A 19,426-nucleotide genomic window follows, 5' to 3' on the forward strand; every position below is an offset into this window, starting at 1 on the left:
AAAATAAAAAATAAAAGAATACGTGTAGACAATCATCAGGCAAGTAATAGTTATGATTGGCATTACTGGCAATTAATTATAATTTGAGGAAGATGAAAAACATCTTAAGTTATAGCAGCCATCAAGGTCTTGTCCACTGTAAAATAATGGTTGTTTATTCAAGAGATGTTGGTTGAGCATCTACTAACATGCCAGGAATTATACTAAGCAGTGAATAAGATGTGCATGTATCTTGACCCCATGAATTTGATAACATAACAGAAGGGTTGGACACTATTCTATTCCTTTAAAATTTCCTGTGATGTTAGTGTTTTTAAAGGGAGGTATAGAGTGAAAACAGAGGAGGACCAATTAGGTGGGATGTTTTGGGGAGGAGTGAAAGTAAGAAATTAAACCTTAAAATATATTTAAAAAAATACGTTAGCCTTGCTCCACAAACACTTGTGCATATTTTCACTGTTGCATGAAGTTATCCCCCCCCCCCCTTATTTCTGCTGTAAATGACTAAGGCTACAAAACTCTCTCCTTTTTTGTGTCCAGTTTTAAATGATTGGGCAACATGAAAACTGATTCAGGCGTGAGTGGTTTGCTCAGGGTCAGAGCACAAGTGGTTGGCAGTTACTGAATGGGACCCAGGATTTCTGACTCTCCAGACAGTTTTGAGAAAACACATCCTGATCCCCAAAAAGAAAAATCGCCAATGAAATATTAGAAAGTCTTGTATCTGGTTTTAATCTAGATGTACTATATTATATTAAGTTTTGGAGAAATACGTGAAACGACATAGCACAAAAGGGCCATGTGTCCACAGCACTATGGCATATGTAGGATTTGGACTAATCCATGAAGACCCCAGGACAAAATAAAACAGATAAGTAAGTCACTGTGTCAAGCAGTATAACAAGTGCTATTCAGGGCTTTGGAGGTATGAGAGCATTTATTTTTCTCTGCTTTCCTTTTAAGAGAAAAATCTAAGACTAATATGATCATAAACATTGCATTTGGTTTATATTGAAATTCTGCATTGATTTTTCAATTTGCCTCCGTAATTATGTTCTTGAGTCTGATGACATTCTGGTTTTCATTTTCAGGTTCATATTTCACCAACATTCTCTTTGCACTACATACCTTACTATAAAATGCAGGTTTCTTGGTTTCCAAGAAAAAAAAAAGTGTATTACATAGAATAGCTGAAATCTACAATGTCTCCCAGATGGGAAAGACAGAACATACATCTCATCTTTTCCTACTGGATCTGGCTGGGCTTTGGAAAGTACTTCATCGTTTTCATGTGGCAAAGCGTATTGGCCAATTGTTCCTTAAAGTACGCAGTGGCGAGTTCATCTAATATTATGAGATATGGGCAGCATTTATGAAAGATTATAAATCTTACAACTCTCTTCAGAAACTTAAAATACAGCTGGAGATGTTTTGCTTCCAACAAACATGCAATCTTCACAAAATTGGAAAAGAAATGTTTTGCATAAATAATATCTTGGTTTATTCCTCTCTAGTGCAAGAACTATTTTTTTTTTTTTTTAGTCAAAATCATGCCATAAAACTCCTCCCTCCACTACACTAACACCCTTGCTCTGTATTTATATTTTCCTGGTGCATTAAAAAAATTTTTTTTTAAGTATGCCAGATTGCTTTGCCTTGTTTTTAAAGATAGAAAACTGGATTTGCTCCCAGGGACTCTTTCCCTAACTAGGCCAGTTTAAAAACTAAACAAGGATTGAGTCAGTTAATTAATTTAAATGAGATTACAAATCAAAAACATATTACGCAATCTTGATTTAATTACCACATTTTATTTACTTAATTGAAAACACACTGTAGAAACTTAGCAATCCTGACAATGATCAGTATGGTATCTTTGCATTCTATAGGCTGAAGGCTTCGAGGGCAAGAAGTGTAGACGATCCTGGTTGTGACCTTTGGTTCACTCAATCCCTGGATCAGTAAAGAGTCATTGAACTTAATCTTAGGCCAGAAAGGTCAGATACGATTATCCCTGCTTTCATTTGTGAGGTTTTGGTGCTAGTTAATGAAGCAGTGCAAACCTCTGGTCAGAGATATTGGCAGGTTTAACACTTTTTGTGCAGGGGTATTTGTATCCAAACTGATCAATAGTCTCCTCCTGTGAACAGGTTTAATTTGCTCGCATCTGGTCATGTGATTTTTTTTTTTTTCCTAAAATTTCAGTGGCCTCTGTCTTTCGGCTAATTCCTTGTGGACAAATTTTGGTCCTGAGCCCAAATAAATCCTTAGTTTAATCCTTGAGATATGGTTCTTTAAACCTAATCACCCGGCTAAGCAAAAATGTGGCTCTTAAAAAGAAAGTTTAAAAATGGAGCTAGTGGAATGTGTAGGAATAAGGAATAGAGGATATATTACATATCTCCTCTCTTGTTTTGTATTTTCTTTGGTTAAGTTAATTTCTCTGTAAGGACGTTCAACATAGCAACCTCTTTTAAAACGATGAGCTTTGTTATATTGAACACATAGTTAAAAATCTGTGTTAACCAATAGAAAAGAAGGTCTGAAAGTATGGGCCTTTCGATGGGACATAATATAGATTACAAAGCATGATTTAAGAATATATAGAAAGCCACGTTTCCTGAATATTATTTTGATTCTGCCGGACGTATTCAGAGAGGTTTGATTTCTCTTCCCACTCAGGACTGGGTTTAGACCAGGGGGTACAGATTCAGCAAGAGCATTTCAAGGACTCCATTAACAAAATGCCAGAATTCATGCTTTCCGTGGGTTAACCAAGTTTTGCAGTGAAGTGGATGCCATATAATGGAATGTCCTATTGAGAAGAGAGGCGGAAGCAGAAAGACAAGGGAGAGCAGGAGAGACAGAAAATGGGCAGGCATTTCCCTACACATTTACATGCTTAGGAGCTATAAGGAAAGCACTTAGTTTTCCTATGTTCTCTGTGTGTGTGTATGTGTGTGTGTGTGTGTGTGTGTGTGTGTGTGTGTGTGTGTTATTCTAATAGACATTTAATAGAGGAAAAAGAAAATTTTATTAAACTATAGTTGTGTGTGTCTGTGTGTGTGTGTGTGTGTGTGTGATTCTAATAGACATTTAATAGAGGAAAAAGAAAATTTTATCCAATTATAGTTTTGTGTCACCCCAATTGATAAAACAGTCCTCCATTTAAACTGAAGCTGTATCGTGTTTTAACCGTGCTGGAGAAAAAGATGGTGAATTATGGCATCAGAATTGCAATTATATAAAGCAAAGTCACTGTAAATCCTGGGGAAGCAGTCATTGCAGAAAACAGAGTTGCAAGAGTGAGGCAGTGAGGCATAAGCCTTGAGGCAGAAGAAGCTAGAAGAGGGTGAAGGAGGTTTGCCCTACGAGAATAGTTTTCTCCTCCTCCCCTTTAAAAAGGTGCCTAGTTTTGTCTTATTTTCTTGTGTCCCTGTTATAAAATGCATGCATTTGTATCCCTTCCCTCAGGGTTTTGCTTGTTCCTTACATCTTGACTTTTCTTTTTCGTAAGTGATTTTTTTCTGGCATGCTGTGTATTTGATTTGTAAAAATATACTATTTTAGTGTGTTGGTAATTAATGTTTAGGAGAGAAAGAAGGGGACCATTCTAAGTCTTTAAAAAAAATCTCGTGGTATTCTTTAGTTGACAATGGGCTATTTCTTTACCTGCTTAAAGCAAAAAGAATATGACAAAGGGGCCTTTATCACATGATGACTAATTTTAGTTCTAGCAAGAGGCTATCTGTAGGTTAACAGGTTACGATGTGGGTTTCATTTACTCTTCTGATATCCCTTGATATAAAAGCCATATTGTTATAGAATCATAGAATTTTAGAGCTAGAAAGGACCTGACAAGTTACCTTGTTCCATCCATTCTTTGCACCAAAACGACTTGTAAATTCAACTCCCGCCTCCCAAATTTGGTTTTCCTGTTGATAGTGCAGTCGTGGTGTCAGAGACGAAAATGAATTCCTGAAATGCGTTTCATCTGGGAGTAGAAAGAGAGCTAATATATAAAGGTCATTAAAGGCTTCTGGGCTTGCTTCCTGGACCCTCACCAAACATTTCTTCCCTTTGTAGGAGAGCACCAAAAATTCCTTTCTCACTCAAAATAGTGTCTCTTGCCTACCCCTCCCATTTCCAAATACTCCTTCAGAACTGAGCCTTAACATCGGGCCAGGAGACCTGGTCCCGGGAATTGTATACCTAACCCTCCTCCCCCACTTTTTTTTTTTTTTTGCCACAAAGGTTATATCTATTTGACTTCTACTGTATGTTTCTGCCCTGAGGGACGTGCCTAGTCTTTCTTCTTTGCACACTTCATAGTTTACACGCCTGTTGTTTTTTGCTCATTTGGTTTACTCAGCCAAATGTCGGGCCCTACATCACTGTATCAAAGATTAGGGCTGTAGGGCTAAGTAGGTCAGCATCCGGGCCTTCATGTATTTTAGAATCTAAAAGGGATGTCCTCAATATGGAGGACTTGGGGGAGGAAAAAAAAGGGGGGGGTGGAAGGTGAAGGCTAGGAGGCATCCAGTGTAAGTGACACACGAGAGGAGCAGAAGGCCAAAAGAGGACCGAGAGGTTGGTAAGGACCAGAAGGTACCTGGAATGGCCTACTGAAACATTTGGAGAGTTTCCTGTGAGTATTTGGAGTACCTGTAAAGGTTTTAGCTGTGAAGTAGCTTAATCAGTTTGGGGTTTTAAAGAGATCACCTTGGTAGTAGAATAAGGTACTAGAAAGATATGAGATCTGATCTGTTCATCTTTGAAGACCCTGCCCATGAGGTCCCTCCCCTCTGATATCTTCTATGACACACCCTCGCTCATCCTTCCTAGGAAGAACCAACTGTTTGCTGATCTTGATATATATTCATTAATAATACCTATCATGGTGTATTATATTTTATTTGTACATTGTTTCCTCTTTGGGAAGAGTCTGAGCTCTAGAAAGTGTACAATATATGTGCTTCTTGTTGGAACAGTATTTTAAAGGGCATTATTATACATTAAATGGAAATTTAATAAGCGTGTATTGAGAACTTACTATGTCCCAGACATCAGCAGCTGGACTACCAAAGGTGTCCCATGAATCTTTCTGAATCACATCTAATTGATGCTTACAGTAGTGACCTTCAAAAAATTTTCAGTTTTGATGATCTGCCCCCATCAGGTAATTGAGCTCATCAACCTCAGAAAGTTAGTACTCAATAACAAACATGGAACAGGTTATTATTTGTTTATTATCTTATATATTTAACAAACCTTTTATTGGCCTTCCAGTAGATTATTAGTAAAACTTGAGATTTAGAGTTGTCCAATCTTTTGAAAGCATCAGTTAGTGTATAGATTTTAATTATGTCTAACTTAGAATAGCTAAGGGTTTTTTAAATTTATGAAAAAGATTTTGAATGTATCGGTAAATGGTGGGAAGGAGGAAGGAAGTTAGGGGTAAGGTAAAGTTCCCAGAAACATTTAATCTGCTGAAAGATCCCTTGGCTGTGCATGATTTTAAGATTGTATAATACCCACTCAAGGGGTAGTGTGTCTGAATGGGTGGCCCATGGAGAGAACATATGTTTCAAGAGTTGCCATGTAACTTTGGACAAATCATTTAGGTCACTTACATATCCCAGGATCTTCCTTAAAATTGGGCCATTAGGGAAACTGGCCTCTGTTTAGGTAAAGTTTAGATAGTAGAAGAACCATAAAAGGCTGACTGCTTTTTAAAAGGGAATGGAACAAAAGAATGGAAGAAAAGTTGGAAAGGGTCATTTGGAGATGTGAACCTTTTCTTATTTCTGGGGGAGGAGGAATGGATTGAGTTTATAAAGTAATTTAGGGGATGCCTGTGTAGCTCAGTCACTTGGGAGTCCATCCGACTGTTGATTTTGGGCCGGGTCATGATCTCATGGTCCATGGGATCAAGCCCCGCATTGGGCTCTGCACTGACAGTGTGGAGCCTGTTTGGGATTCTCTCTCTCTCCCTCTCTGCCTCTCCCCCCTCACAAATAATTAAATGAACTTAAAAAGAAAGTAGTGATCTAGAAATGGATTCATTAACTATTTTCTTCCAAGAAGAAGATATATGTTTATTTATACTTTTAAAACATAGAGAACGGGCTAAAAGAGATTTTTGTAAGTATGTAATACAAACTATTTCAGTTGTACATTATGTCCGGTGAAGTCAGAAAGAGACAAAGAAATGTAGAAAGTCTAGATTAAGATCAAGGACGAGGAAATAAAATGTGGAGGGTATGATGGAGGACTGGTTTAGGTCTCCTGCCTGCAAGGTCCGTTCCCCTCTCTTGTTTTCCACTGCATCCAAATTGATCCTGGATTCAAGACCCAATGTGCTGGGCAACTTACAACCCCTATTCTTACCAGTCTTGCTCTCCAAAGACTTCAGTCTTCTGGAAGGCAGTCTTCATCAGGTGGCTGGTATTTACTGCCTTTTGAGTGTGACAGCTCCTGAGAGTCTTGTGATGGTAGTGCCTGCCTCTCTTGAGAAGAGAGGGGGGCTATAGCATTGACATGGGAATTTTCAGTGGGCACACACTCTTGTGGGATTGAGCCCCACATCAGGCTCTGTGCTGATGGTGTGGAGCCTGCTTGAGATTCTCTCTCTCGCTTTCTGTCTGTCTCCCCACCCCAGCTCATCCTCTCTTTCTCTCTCTCAAAATTAAAAAAAAAAAGGAATATTAATCATTTTTTTTAATGTGACCTCTGTGTTTACTATCTTTCATTTACTGATTGTATAGAATGTGCCTGGCCAGGGCTTGATGGTTTATATAATAAAAGCTTTGCAACAGCTCTATGAGGTAGATAGTACAACAGTTTTAAATATCAGGCCCACGGGGCTCCAAGAGTGAAGTAATTTTGCACAAAAATCCCACCACTAGTGAGGAACAGAACTCGAATTCATAATAACATATTAAGAAACACACACACACACACACACACACACACACACACACACAGAGGACTTGATGATGGAGGTGGTTGAGTAAAACCTTTGGGTGTAGAGTAATGTGACCTGGGTGGTGAATTGGAAGGGTTTTAGATGTGGTCTGAATAATTCCTTCTCTGAAGCTAACCACAATAACAGTTCTTTTTGGTTTCTCTGCCAACTGTGACTTTCTGGTTATTTCCTTTTCCAGCAGTTGGAATTAAGTGACCAGTATAAGGTGCCGTGAGAGTTAAGAGTAGATTATAGCCTTAGAATTTACAGTCTGAAAAGTAAATGTTCACTGGCTCACTCCCTGAGGGGCCCTCTTCTATGTTTTGGGATCCAGTATATGCTATTTTCCTTCATGAGAAGGCACAGACTTTGGAATATGAGGGAAAATCTTCCATTGTGTGCCAGTAAATGCCAGATCATTTTAGAAAGTGGAATTCTTATGAAAAGCAAGTGTGTGACTCAACTTTAGCATCTTCTTCAAGTTTTCCCTCAAATACTTGTGGTTTTTTTTTAGTAATAATACTATTTTCAAATGAAGAAGTTGGTGTGCATTTGTTGGAAAGGGTAATTTGCAGCAGAAAAGAATAGGGTTTCCCAAGTGGGATGTTGTGGTAAAAGGGGTTGCCATTGTTCTAGCTGAATACTTATTTGGGAGTAGAAGAGACCTCCATTCTTTAATTGACCTAAGTTTTAGTAGCCAGATGTTGGGAAAGAGTTTCGTGGTGCCATTTTGAAATTGATTTAAGGAAACATGCTAAGGCTCACAGAGAGTCGACAACTCCTGTTCCCTGAGGACAACCTCAACTGACCTCATGTTGTCTCATCAGGAAGGTGGCATTAGCCACCTTGAGGGATGCATGTTTAGACCTCCATAGACGTGAAGTCATTTTAGAAGGAAAAAGAAAATACGAAGAATCTCTGGTCAGTGGGTATGTTAATAATAATAAGTAGGAACTTCTCAAAATGTTAGAGTCACTTGAGAAATTAAACTGGAATGTACTATCGATATTGAAGGACATTTGTCAGAAGAACTCAAGGCAGAAATAGCTGAAGCCATAGCAAAATAATGTCATTTATCATTTTTATGTAACTATCATACTCCATGCCTGGAAACTGGCCAGTATTATACCATCTTTTATAGGAATGTAGAAAGAGAAAGATTGATCTTCTAAGTTATAAGTCACTGAGTCTTGCCTCCCTTCCAGAAAAAGCCATAGTATTCATGAGAGATTAGAGACAAGCATTGTAGAGAATACCCAACTCTGTGCCTGTCAGCAGGAGACACTAGCTGAAACTCAGACTGCAGGAGTAACCCTTACCAGTTTCTTTACTTCCATTTTGGGAAATCAGAAATGAATTGGAAGATAATGTGGGAATCCGTAAATATATTTGCTAAGATTTCACGAAAACTATCCTGGGGGGGGAAAAAAAGATGAAGGAAAATGGATGAAGAGGTAGACTTCTGATCTCAGCATTAAATCTGGTGAACAGGCATGAGGCAAAGCACAAAAATAAATCACCAAGTTTTATACGGTAAGAAGCTAACAGGATGCCCTTGCATTTAGTAATAGAAGCAACAATTGCTGTATGTTAATCGCTTACACGGAAGAGCAGAATAACCCTGCTGAAAAAAACCAAACAAAACAGTGTAAGATTTTTCTGCTTAAACGAGACTGGATTCCTATCTTGGCTTAGGTACCATGGCAGGATTTCAGGGAAGAGACTTATCTAGGGCCACCTTTCAAATTTTGTGGGCATGCACTATCCAGTTCAAAACTGCCTTCTCTAGGCAGGCAAGCAAGGCGGCTGAATCTGAGCCTGTCATTCCTCTGGCATTTACCGAAAGCCCAGTGCATTCACAGCCACGAGCAGCACCCCCGCACACTGAGGGAGACACAAAAGGAGTAGACAGAATCTCTGCTTCTGCCTTGGAGCATGCAATTTAGTTGGGGAGACAAAACTTAAATACTAGAACCAATAAAGGAAGATTACAAAGCAACCTGCAAGTAAGTGTATAATAACATGGGGCCAAATGACACAGATAAATGCAGAGGGGACACGGAGGAAAGAGGAGTGAGCAAAACACAACAGTGTTAGATTAGCTAGGAAGGGCGTGTTGCCTAACTGTAGTATTGCCTCCACGTTGCTTTCCCTACAGAAAGCATCAATGAAGAATAACGTGGGATAGGAAATTCAGATATACTACATTGATCTTTTTCTCCTTATCTGCAGAGTCTGTCTATCACAGATGGAAATTAAATTGATCCAACAATTTGCTCTCCACAAAGCTCTGTTAGTTTCTACCTAGTAATTTATGCTTTTCTTGGGTGTTTGCAAATCGATTGCTATTATGGGATGCAGGCAAATCTGGGCCTGGATCCAGTAGGTTGGGAGATTATGGGAGTGGATATGTGTGTATGCACATGAAATCCTGGAAAAACAGACTCTCGTTTCTATCTATTATACTCATGGAATAAAAACATTTTCAGGTTCTTAAAAGCATGTTTAATTACACTCAGGTTGCATTTTTAGGGAATGTATCTGCTTTATTTCATATTGCTACTGACAGGCCCAACCTTCAAACCACCTTCAGAGGCTTTGTGGCCAGACCTTTTGTTTCCAGAAAGCCTTGCTCCGTCCTGAGAAGATGATAGATCTCTACTCACCCCCCCCCCCCCATTTGACATAGAAATATGTATGGACATTCATCTAGCTTGATAAATAAAATGTTACCGCTGCAAGGCTTGGGAAAGTATACTTTATTTCAACACTCAGCTTCATTGTTGGGCCTTAAATTTTTTCTTTAAAGTCCGTTTGAGGATTGTGAAATTCTTTCAAAACAAATTAAAAAGAAAACATTTTCTGTGATTTCTTTACAGATTCTGGACAATCAGGAAGTCCAAGCCACAATGATCCTGCCAAGAATCCTCCAGGTAAATATGTGTTCCAGGACGTTTGCAATCTAACATTGTTGGAGAACAAAGGTACCACTGTATTGATAAACACCCCATCATTGGTCAGCTGCCTCTTTTGTTCTGGTAGGCAGGTATGATCAGGATGCGAGGTGATTCTGTTTGGGCCCTTCACAGTGGCGAATACTTCTATACGGGCGTCATCAGCCTTAACCGAATCACCGTTTTAATTTTTGTTGGTGTTTCTGGAAAAATGAACATGCACGTATTTTAGTTGTGCGTTGTTCAGGTGCTAAACGTCATTGCTGCTTAAAAAGCCAAAAAACCCTCTTAGTCATCCTTTTAAAATGCACCAGAAAAAGTAAAAATTTCCATACTCTTATTATAGTTTATCAACCGTCATTACTTTAAAAGGAGGGGTGTGGTAGTGGTTGGGTATGTTTTCAGGGAAGGGTTTTTTTGCGAGCGAGTTTTTCTTCCATAAGGTTTTTATTGGATTCCAAGAATCAGGGAATAATGAAAGTCGGACTTTTCCTTTAGTATAATACATGCCAAATACCCTCTTTATTTTCAGAAGTTGTTCCAGATCTGAAAATGGGCTTTTATAACTTGGCTCTCTTCATAGTTTTGTTGTTCCTAAATCTGAACATACAGAATTTGACATTGATTTGGGAGAGGTTTTTTTTTTTTTTTTTTTTTTCCTCAGGACGTAAAACTTGTCAAAGCAGGGTTTCTAATATTTCGTTATCGTAAGGATTTTGATTATATCTGTAACTTTGGTAAAAGAGTGCTCTAGAAATAACAAAAACAAAACAAAACAAACAAAACAATCCACACTCACCACACGTGCCCTCTACTTCCCAAAATAATCTGATCTGTTTTTTTTTTTTCCATTGAAAATAAACCAAAACGTTTATGAAAGGTAATAATAAAAGTTTCCTCAGGGAGAATTAGTGTCAGGTCCTTAACTATTCGATCTCCCTTGTCCTAATGCTTTGCTAATATGAGGTGGAAATACCTGAAGAATCCCCAACGTGTAAGAAAATATGTCAGGCCAGTCTTGTTTTAAAATGATGTTGGAAAGATACAGTAGGTAAATACGCAAGGAAAAGTGCGAGGTCAAAACAATATATTTTTTTATTTCTGAGTCTTGCCTGTACTTTGTTCTTTATTTTTATCTTAGAAAAAATATATTTTTCCAACTACATCTTAACCTGTGTGGTATTATACAAAACCTTACTGTTGGATAGAAATGGCATATAATTCAAAGGTAAAAAGTCCTAATTAAATATAGGTTGAAAAATGTACCCTAAGTTGAATTTTCTCCACCTTTTAAAGTCAGAATCCTTCAAAATTCCTACAGATCAATAACAAAACAGGCAAAAATCACAACAGTTTTAAATGTAATTTCCAGTTAAATGTATTATTTTATTTTTTGTGTTGGTGGGAGATTAGAACCAAAAAGGCAGACTATTTTGAATCTAATAAATTTTGTCAGAAATTTTCTGAAGTTGAGAAAATTTCATTAGCTTATAATGTCTTTAACTCTCCTAAAATTTCTTCTTCTCAGCTGAGTAATATTTTCTCTGCATAGCATGATAACCCAAAGTGAATTGTGTCCAAACATTTTGTAAAAGCTTCCTCACTCATTTTACAAAGAATGGGGTGGGGGAGGGTTAACAGAAGAAAAGTGGATAAGTAATGTAAGCCAGTCAGACTAAACAAAGGATATGTTCTTTGCATTTGAAATTGATAAAGCTGTTATTGTTTGAAATTCATTTCTGAACATGTACAGAAAGAATTACCCTCACTTAAAAATGTTCTGTACTTAAGCTACGTTCTGTACTTAAGCTGAATAGTTGTTGAATTGTTATATAATGTCAGAATTTGATTTTTCAATATTTGTCAAGAAGCCCGTTTAAATTTTTTTTTTGCTACCTTCAGCATAGCACATCTCTTAAATCATCTGTTTGCGTATAATATGACAAACAGAAGTAATCAAGGTAGGACACCTCTAATTTTTTTCCCTGTTAAATTTTCTTTGGAAATCAAACCTTTTTGAGAACGATGTCTTAAAATTGGGATGTTGTAGATCATACTATGATTAGTTGGATGTTGTATATACTTAAATGGCACATCAATTACCGGTTTCTCAGGTAGAATATAATAAAACATATATGATACCCAAATAAAATAAAATAAAATTTGATCTTTCTTTAATGATTCGGAAACATTCCATCATTTTAAGATACATTGTGTATCATTGTATTATGCACCCGATCACGGAGATTATTACGGAATCTGGTTTGAGGAAAGTAAGAGTTTGTTCTGGAATGCCTTGAAATAAATCAAGCCACTAGGAATATAGAATGGTTTCTAATCTGAAATGTGAAAAACCTGAACTTATTAAGGTTTTGTTTTCAGTCAATTAGGATAAACTATACATATTATTGAAAGCTCTTTTCATTAAGTATAAGCATGTTTGGTATTTTAGAGCCTAATTTATCTTTAGGAGGCTTTTTCTTTGGCTGAAATGTGAAATCTGCAAAGTTTCAGACGCAGGATCTCAAAAAGGCACAATGCATTCATGGGAAAATTCAGCCTATGACCATAAACAATGAAACAATCACTTTGCTGCTTGTGTTGTTATAACAAAGAGAAGCTAGCTAAACTTTGGAAAAAGGTCTCTTTGAGGGCTAACACTTTTCCTACAACCGGTCGTTTTACTTGGGGGTGGGGGGGGGGCGGTGTAAGCCATGCGGCGGCCACCATCTCCTTCTCAACAGCTTGGGAAGAGATGGCGAAAATTCAAGTCCTTTTGGAGGTGGAAGCTCTGTGAAATCTGTTCCCCACGGGAGACGTGAAGGTGGAATCCCAATCAGTCATGCATGTGTCTGCGCACAAATCGAACCCCCTTCTAGCTTGGCTTTTCTCCAGCAACAGACATGACTGTCTGACACGGAGACCACTTCCCTGCTGATTCAGAAGAACTTCTGAAGGGTGACCTTGAAGCTCTTCAAACTAGTCTGGATGTCTTCATATAGGCCTTTAATTTTTTAACTTATGCTTCTTGTTTGGGTTTAGAACTTTGTGAGCAAACTGAGCATAAGCAAACAAAAGCAGCACATTTTTGGAAGGAGGGATATTTGATATTTGTTATTTTTAAAAGCATATTTGCAGGGGCTTATTTTTATTACTTAAACATTAAATTTTTTTTTAATGTTTATTTTTGAGACAGAGAGAGAGACAGAGTGTGAGTGGGGGAGGGGCAGAGAGACAGGGAGACACAGAATCTGCAGCAGGTTCCAGGCTCCCAGCTGTCAGCACAGAGCCCAACGCAGGGCTCGAACCCATGCACCATGAGATCGTGTCTTGAGCCAAGGACACTTAACCGACCGGGCCACCATTTTTTTTACTTTAAAAAGCCGTTAAGCAGTTTATTGCATTTCCTTATACTATCTGTGGTTTAGTATTTTGTTTTTATTCTTCGTTACATGGTGGGATGGGCACCATCATCTTTTCAGGGCTAAGGTGCTCTAAAATTCTGATGGTGTCCAAGGATATGACATTGTTATTTTAGTCAAGAGGCACTAGACCACTTATTTATTTATTTATTTTTTTGTGATACACATTTTCTTTGTTTATGATGGGGTCGGAAGTAATATGTTTATATTTAGTTACTTCTTTTTGAACATTAAATTAATCCCTTCTAAGCCACGGAACTCTGCATCTTCTCTCAACTATAGCAAATAACTGTTTGGCCCAAAGGAGAGTAGACCACTAATTTAGGGACTTAGACGCTGTCCTAATTTTCTTTGTAATAATTAAAATCTCCATTGTCACTTTCTCGAAATATGTGATTGAATGGCTATCTTTTGAAATTAGCTTTGACTTAACCCTGTTGTTCTGTGTCTTAATATTCCCTGAGCTGCGATCTTTTAGATACCCCAATCTCAGTCACTTGCCTAATGCCCGAATAGTTAATAGCCAAGAAAAACAAGGCAATCTGGAAATTAGATTTTGCCTCTAAGTCAGCTAGTCACTGACACCTCATTTTGGAATTTAGGAAGTCTGTAGTTATGTGGGGAGCTAGCTCTCTCTTGGCTGGAAATACAAAAAAGAAATACTGGATCTTAGGGCCATTTTTGCAAATACTACGATGAAAACTTACGAAGCGCTCTAAGTATCATTAACCAGAGCCTTCTCAACTGGAATGACATGGCCTTATCTTACTTTTCTTTTTTGAACATCTTATAGGGTGCCTGTGCTATTTTGTCTGTTGATTGTCTGCATGTACTCTGGCCAAACCTCTGGAAATCATTAGGATCATATATTGGGTGAATGTCAAATAAACTACTTTATATCCTCTCTGGAACAAGGATGGAACTAGATAAACAATTGAATACATTAAACAAGGAGTATCTATTAACTATAGCAATATTCTCATCTGACATTTAAGAAATTCTTTATTATGTATAGAAATATAAATAAATATATAATATAATATAATATAAATTTAATTAATTTGAAATGTAGAAATAAATCTATATAATAAATATATTCCACGTATCAGAGAGAGCATATGGTATCTTTTACTGTCTGATTTCTTTCACTTAGGATAATGCCCTTGAGATCCATGTTTTTGCAATTGGCAAGATTACCTACTTTTTTATGGTTGAATAATATTTCATATATATATTCCATATATGTATATACGTATATATATATACGTATATATATACGTGTATATATATACGTGTATATACACACACACACTACATATTCTTTATCCATTAATCCATAGATGGAAACTTAAGTTATTTTCGCATTTTGGTTATTGTAAGTAATGCTGCAGTGAACATGGGGATATATCTTTTTGAATTATTGTTTTCGTTTTTGAAAATAAAAACCCAGAAGTGGAATTGCTGATCATGTGGAGTTATATTTTTAGTTTTTTGAGGAGCGTCCATACTTTTTTCCATAGTGATTGCACCGATTTACATTCCCACTAACAGTGCAGTGGGCTCCCTTTTCTCCATAGTCTTGCCTACACTTGTTATTTCTAGTCTTTTGGGTAATATCCATTCTAACAGGTGTGAGGTAATGAATATCTCATTTATTGAGGTTTTGATTTGTATTGTCCTGATTATTAATAATGTAGAGTGTAGAGTATTTATTCATGTACCTGTTGGCCATCTGTGGGTCTTTATTGGAAAATGTCTATTTAGGTCCTCTGCTCATTTTTTAAATCAGAATTTTTTTTTTTTTTTTTTTTTTGCTCTTGAGTTGTATGAATTCTTCATATATTTTGGATATTAGCTGCTTATCACATATATGATTTGCAAATATTTCTCCCGATTAATAGGTTGCATTTTCTTTTTCTGTTAATGGTCTTTTTTCCTGTACAGAAACTTTTTTGACTGATGTAATCCCTCTTGTCTATTTTTGCTTTTATTGCTTTTGCTTTTGGTGTCAGATTCAAAAAATCCTTGCCAAGACTGATGTCAGAGAGCTTACTGCCTATGTTTTCTTCTAAAAGTTTTACAGTTTCAAGCATTACATTCAAGTCTTTATTTTGAGTTAATTTTGTGTGTACAGAAGAAATAGTGGTCCAGTTTCATTCTTTTGCATGTGATGGTGCAATTGTCCCAACACTGTTTATTGAAAAGACTGTCCTTTCCCCATTGTGTATTCTTGGCTCCTTTGTCATAAATGAACTGAGTGTATATGTAGGAGTTTATTTCTAGGCTCTCTGCTCTGTTCCATTGATCAGTGCGTGTGATTTTGTACCAATACCACACTTTTTTTTTTTAAGTTTATTTATTTTTGAGACAGAGAGAGACAGAGCATGAACGGGGGAGGGTCAGAGAGAGAGGGAGACACAGAATCGGAAGCAGGCTCCAGGCTCTGAGCCATCAGCCCAGAGCCCGACGCGGGGCTTGAACTCACGGACCGCAAGATCGTGACCTGAGCTGAAGTCGGACGCTTAACCGACGGAGCCACCCAGGCACCCCGACACACTTTTTTTTTATTACTATAGCTTTATAATAGAGTTTGAAGTCAAGGAGTGTGATGCCTCTAGCTTCGTTCTTTCTCAAGATTGTTTTCGCTTTTTGGAATCTTTTATGGTTCCATACAACTCTCCGGACTGCTTGTTCTATTTCTGTGAAAATTGCCTTTGGAATTTTGATAGTGATTGCATTGAATCTGTAGATTCCTTTGGGTAGTATGAACATGTTAACAATATGAATTTTTCCAATCTGTGAGCATGGAGTATTTTTCCATTCATTTTTACTTCCTCTATGTCTTTCATTGATGTCTTTTAGTTTCCAATATACAGGTCTTTCACCTCCTTGGTTAAATATATTCCTAGGTATTTTAATTTTTTTGGATGCAATTGTAAATGGGATGTTTTCTTAATTTCTCTTTCTGAAAGTTCACTATTAATATGTGGAGATGCAACAGACTTTGAGTATTGATGTTTTATCCTGCAACTTTACCAAATTTGTTTGTTCTAACAGGTTTTTTTTTTTTAGGTTTGTTTATTTATTTTTAGAGAGAGAGGCAGAGAGAGGGAGAGACAGAATCCCAAGTGGGGCTTGAACTCATGAACCGTCCCTTGTCTTTTATTTGTTTGAGAGGGATTGTGTTAGGTTTTTTTTTTTTTTTTTTTTTTTTGGGCTGGGGGACTGGCAGAATTCTTCTGTGAAGCTGTCTATATACATGTTTATTTGTTGGGAGGTTTTTGATTACTTATTCTATCTCCTTACTAGTAATTGATATGTTCAGATTTTCCGTTTCATCATGGTTCAGTCTTGGTAGGTTGTATGTTTCTAGGAATTTATCCATTGTTTCTAGGTTATTCAGTGTGTTAGCGTGTAATTTTTCATAGTAGTCTCTTAAGATCCTTTTTATTTGCACCATCAGTTGTTTCATTTATTTCTGCTCTCATTCCTTCTGCTAACTTTGGACTTTGTTCTTTTTTTCTAGTTCTTAAGGTATAAAGTTAGCTTGTTCATTTGAGACATGTCTTGTTTCTTGAGGTGGGCATTTATCACTATGAACTTCCCTTACAGAACTGCTTTTGCTGCACCCCATAAATCTTGGGGTGTTTCATTTCCATTTTCATTTGCCCCAGCGTATTTTTTGATTTCTCTTTTCATGTCCTCTTTGATCCATTATAGTGTATATTAAGTGTATATAAGGATATGCTGATCTTGCATTTAAGAAATTCTCTAAATAATAAAAATTTTGTAGTTGATCTCCCCCCAACTCCATTTTATAGGTACTGAGATTAAAGTCAACAGAGGGCTGGGGCGCCTGGGTGGCGCAGTCAGTTAAGCGTCCGACTTCAGCCAGGTCACCATCTCGCGGTCCGTGAGTTCAAGCCCCGCGTCAGGCTCTGGGCTGATGGCTCAGAGCCTGGAGCCTGTTTCCGATTCTGTGTCTCTCTCTCTCTGCCCCTCCCCTGTTCATGCTCTGTCTCTCTCTGTCCCAAAAATAAATAAACGTTGCAAAAAAAAAAAAAATTAAAAAAAAAAAAGTCAACAGAGGGTTGTCATGAAACTAATGAAAACCAACCAAATAATTATCGATAAAGCTAGCTCAGCTCTGTAGCTGTAGTTATCATCTGTTGGAATCAGTAGGGCCCATATTTGCTTGACTTCTCACTGATGTCTCTAGAACTTAGAATTTGGGACAAACTTTACTCTCTGATAGTTACAGAAGTAGTATAACATTTTTCTTTTTGCATGTGAAGGCACATACATTTTTCATAGGCCCCGAAGGAGCTCATAAAGCATGTTTTGTCTTAGAATATGATGTTCCAAGTCAAAGAAAAGAAAATTTACTTGATTTTTTAAAAAAATCATAGCCTATTTACTCCTCAGTAAGTTCAGACCCACCCATTCTCATGTTCTCATTTATTGTATCCATAAGAATCAAGCATTTTTTTAATAGAGAAAAAGGCACGATTTCATGAAATTTAGAAGTAATTTTAAACTTTGGCATTAGACAATATACAACAGAATATAAACAGGCTTTCTATTCATGGAAGTATAAATGGAAATACAGTGGAAGGATGGTTAACTGTGGTAAGGCTTGACATCGTAGGTAAACCTTTAATGTAATTTTAGAATGAGGTCTTGTACAAGTCAGTGCAAAAATAAAAGGATTTTTTTTTGTAACAGATTTTGTTTCAGAGATGTTTTTCCTTTTTATCCTCTAATTTTTTTCAAGATATCACATTCAGTAAAGTTCTTAAATGTTCAAATTTAGAATAGAATTCAGAGTAAAGGAGTAGAAGATTAGGAATGCATTTTCTTGGCAAAGTCCTCTTTAAAAAATTTTTAAAAATGTTTATTTATTTTTGAGAAAGAGAGAGACAGAGTGCCATGGCAGGGGGGGTGGGGGGTCGCAGAGAGAGACACACACACAGAACCCGAAGCAGGCTCCAGGCTCTGAGATGTCAGCACAGCTCGAACTCAATGAATGTGAGATCATGACCTGAGCTGAAGTCAGACACTTAACCGACTGAGCCACCCAGGAGTCCCTTGGCAAATTACTCTCAAAAAGCCAGAAGGGCACATCGCCCTCAGCTCCTTATTTTTATAGGCTGCATATGGGTGCTTGGGTACAACCCCTACTTTGCAAAAGTTGATCTGTATAGAAGTAGCACCAGGCCCAGCCTCTACAATGGTTTTAGTCTGATCACCTAGTACTACTTTTGGGGGGAAAAGATAATTTAAGAATGTCTTATAAGGTCATGAAAGAAGGAGATATTTCCATGTCTCCCCAATTACCTACCCTGTTGAGCAACAAATAAAATTAATTGAGTGCCCATGGGTTGCTGGATTCAGAATTAAATATTACATTCCAGGATACAGGGTGTGGGTTGAGTCGGCTTTAAATGGGTAAAGTCTGCCATTGGCCTTGGGGAAGTTGGAAATATACACTATGCTACACCAAGGACCATAAACATCTATCTATAGGTGGATTTTTCTGTAATGGATGTTTAATGAGCATCTATTGTATGCATGGCTCGAGGCTAGATGCTATGGAAGGTAAAATAGCGAATGGTTTTACAGTGGTTTTGCATTACGAATGGACCTTGCCCTCCCCACACTTTTGTTTTCATAAATACGTAAAATTTTATAATTTTAATGCAGACCACTTGAGGAAGAGTCAGTGTGACAACTCCAGTGTCATGGGAGTTCAAAGTTGTGAAATACTGTTTCCAACCATTGTAGGGAGCAAGGTGGAGTGGGAAGAACATGAACTTTGGAATTCAATTTGTCCCCCTGAATCGAGGCTCCATGTTTTACCATGATCATGAGGCCCATGAGGAGCATGAGCAAATCAGCCAACTTCTCTGGAATTCGGCGCAATTCTACCCCCGCCAGTTGTAAGCATCAGATGGGAGAGCATCCTTGGCAAGTAGCAGGTGTTTGGTACAAGCGAGGGCTTTTCCATCCTCCTTTCTCTTCTAGCTAGGTTCATCAAAAAGACTTCCTACAGGAAGTGTCATGTGATGCGGATCCAAATAGAA

At 37.5% G+C, this 19,426-nt stretch overlaps 1 protein-coding gene across 10 annotated transcripts in view; it reads left to right on the forward strand.

The window, feature by feature from the left end:
- Positions 1 to 19,426, forward strand: part of NFIB (nuclear factor I B) — a 318,792-nt gene that overhangs the window by 204,506 nt on the left and 94,860 nt on the right. For all 10 annotated transcript variants that reach the window (XM_053205094.1, XM_053205095.1, XM_053205096.1 and 7 more), the window contains exon 3: positions 9,847 to 9,900. In XM_053205094.1, coding sequence (XP_053061069.1) covers positions 9,847 to 9,900 — 54 coding nt within the window. The remainder of the gene's footprint in view (positions 1 to 9,846; positions 9,901 to 19,426) is intronic.

This window comes from Acinonyx jubatus, chromosome D4 (assembly GCF_027475565.1).
Source record: "Acinonyx jubatus isolate Ajub_Pintada_27869175 chromosome D4, VMU_Ajub_asm_v1.0, whole genome shotgun sequence".
NCBI lineage: Eukaryota > Metazoa > Chordata > Mammalia > Carnivora > Felidae > Acinonyx > Acinonyx jubatus.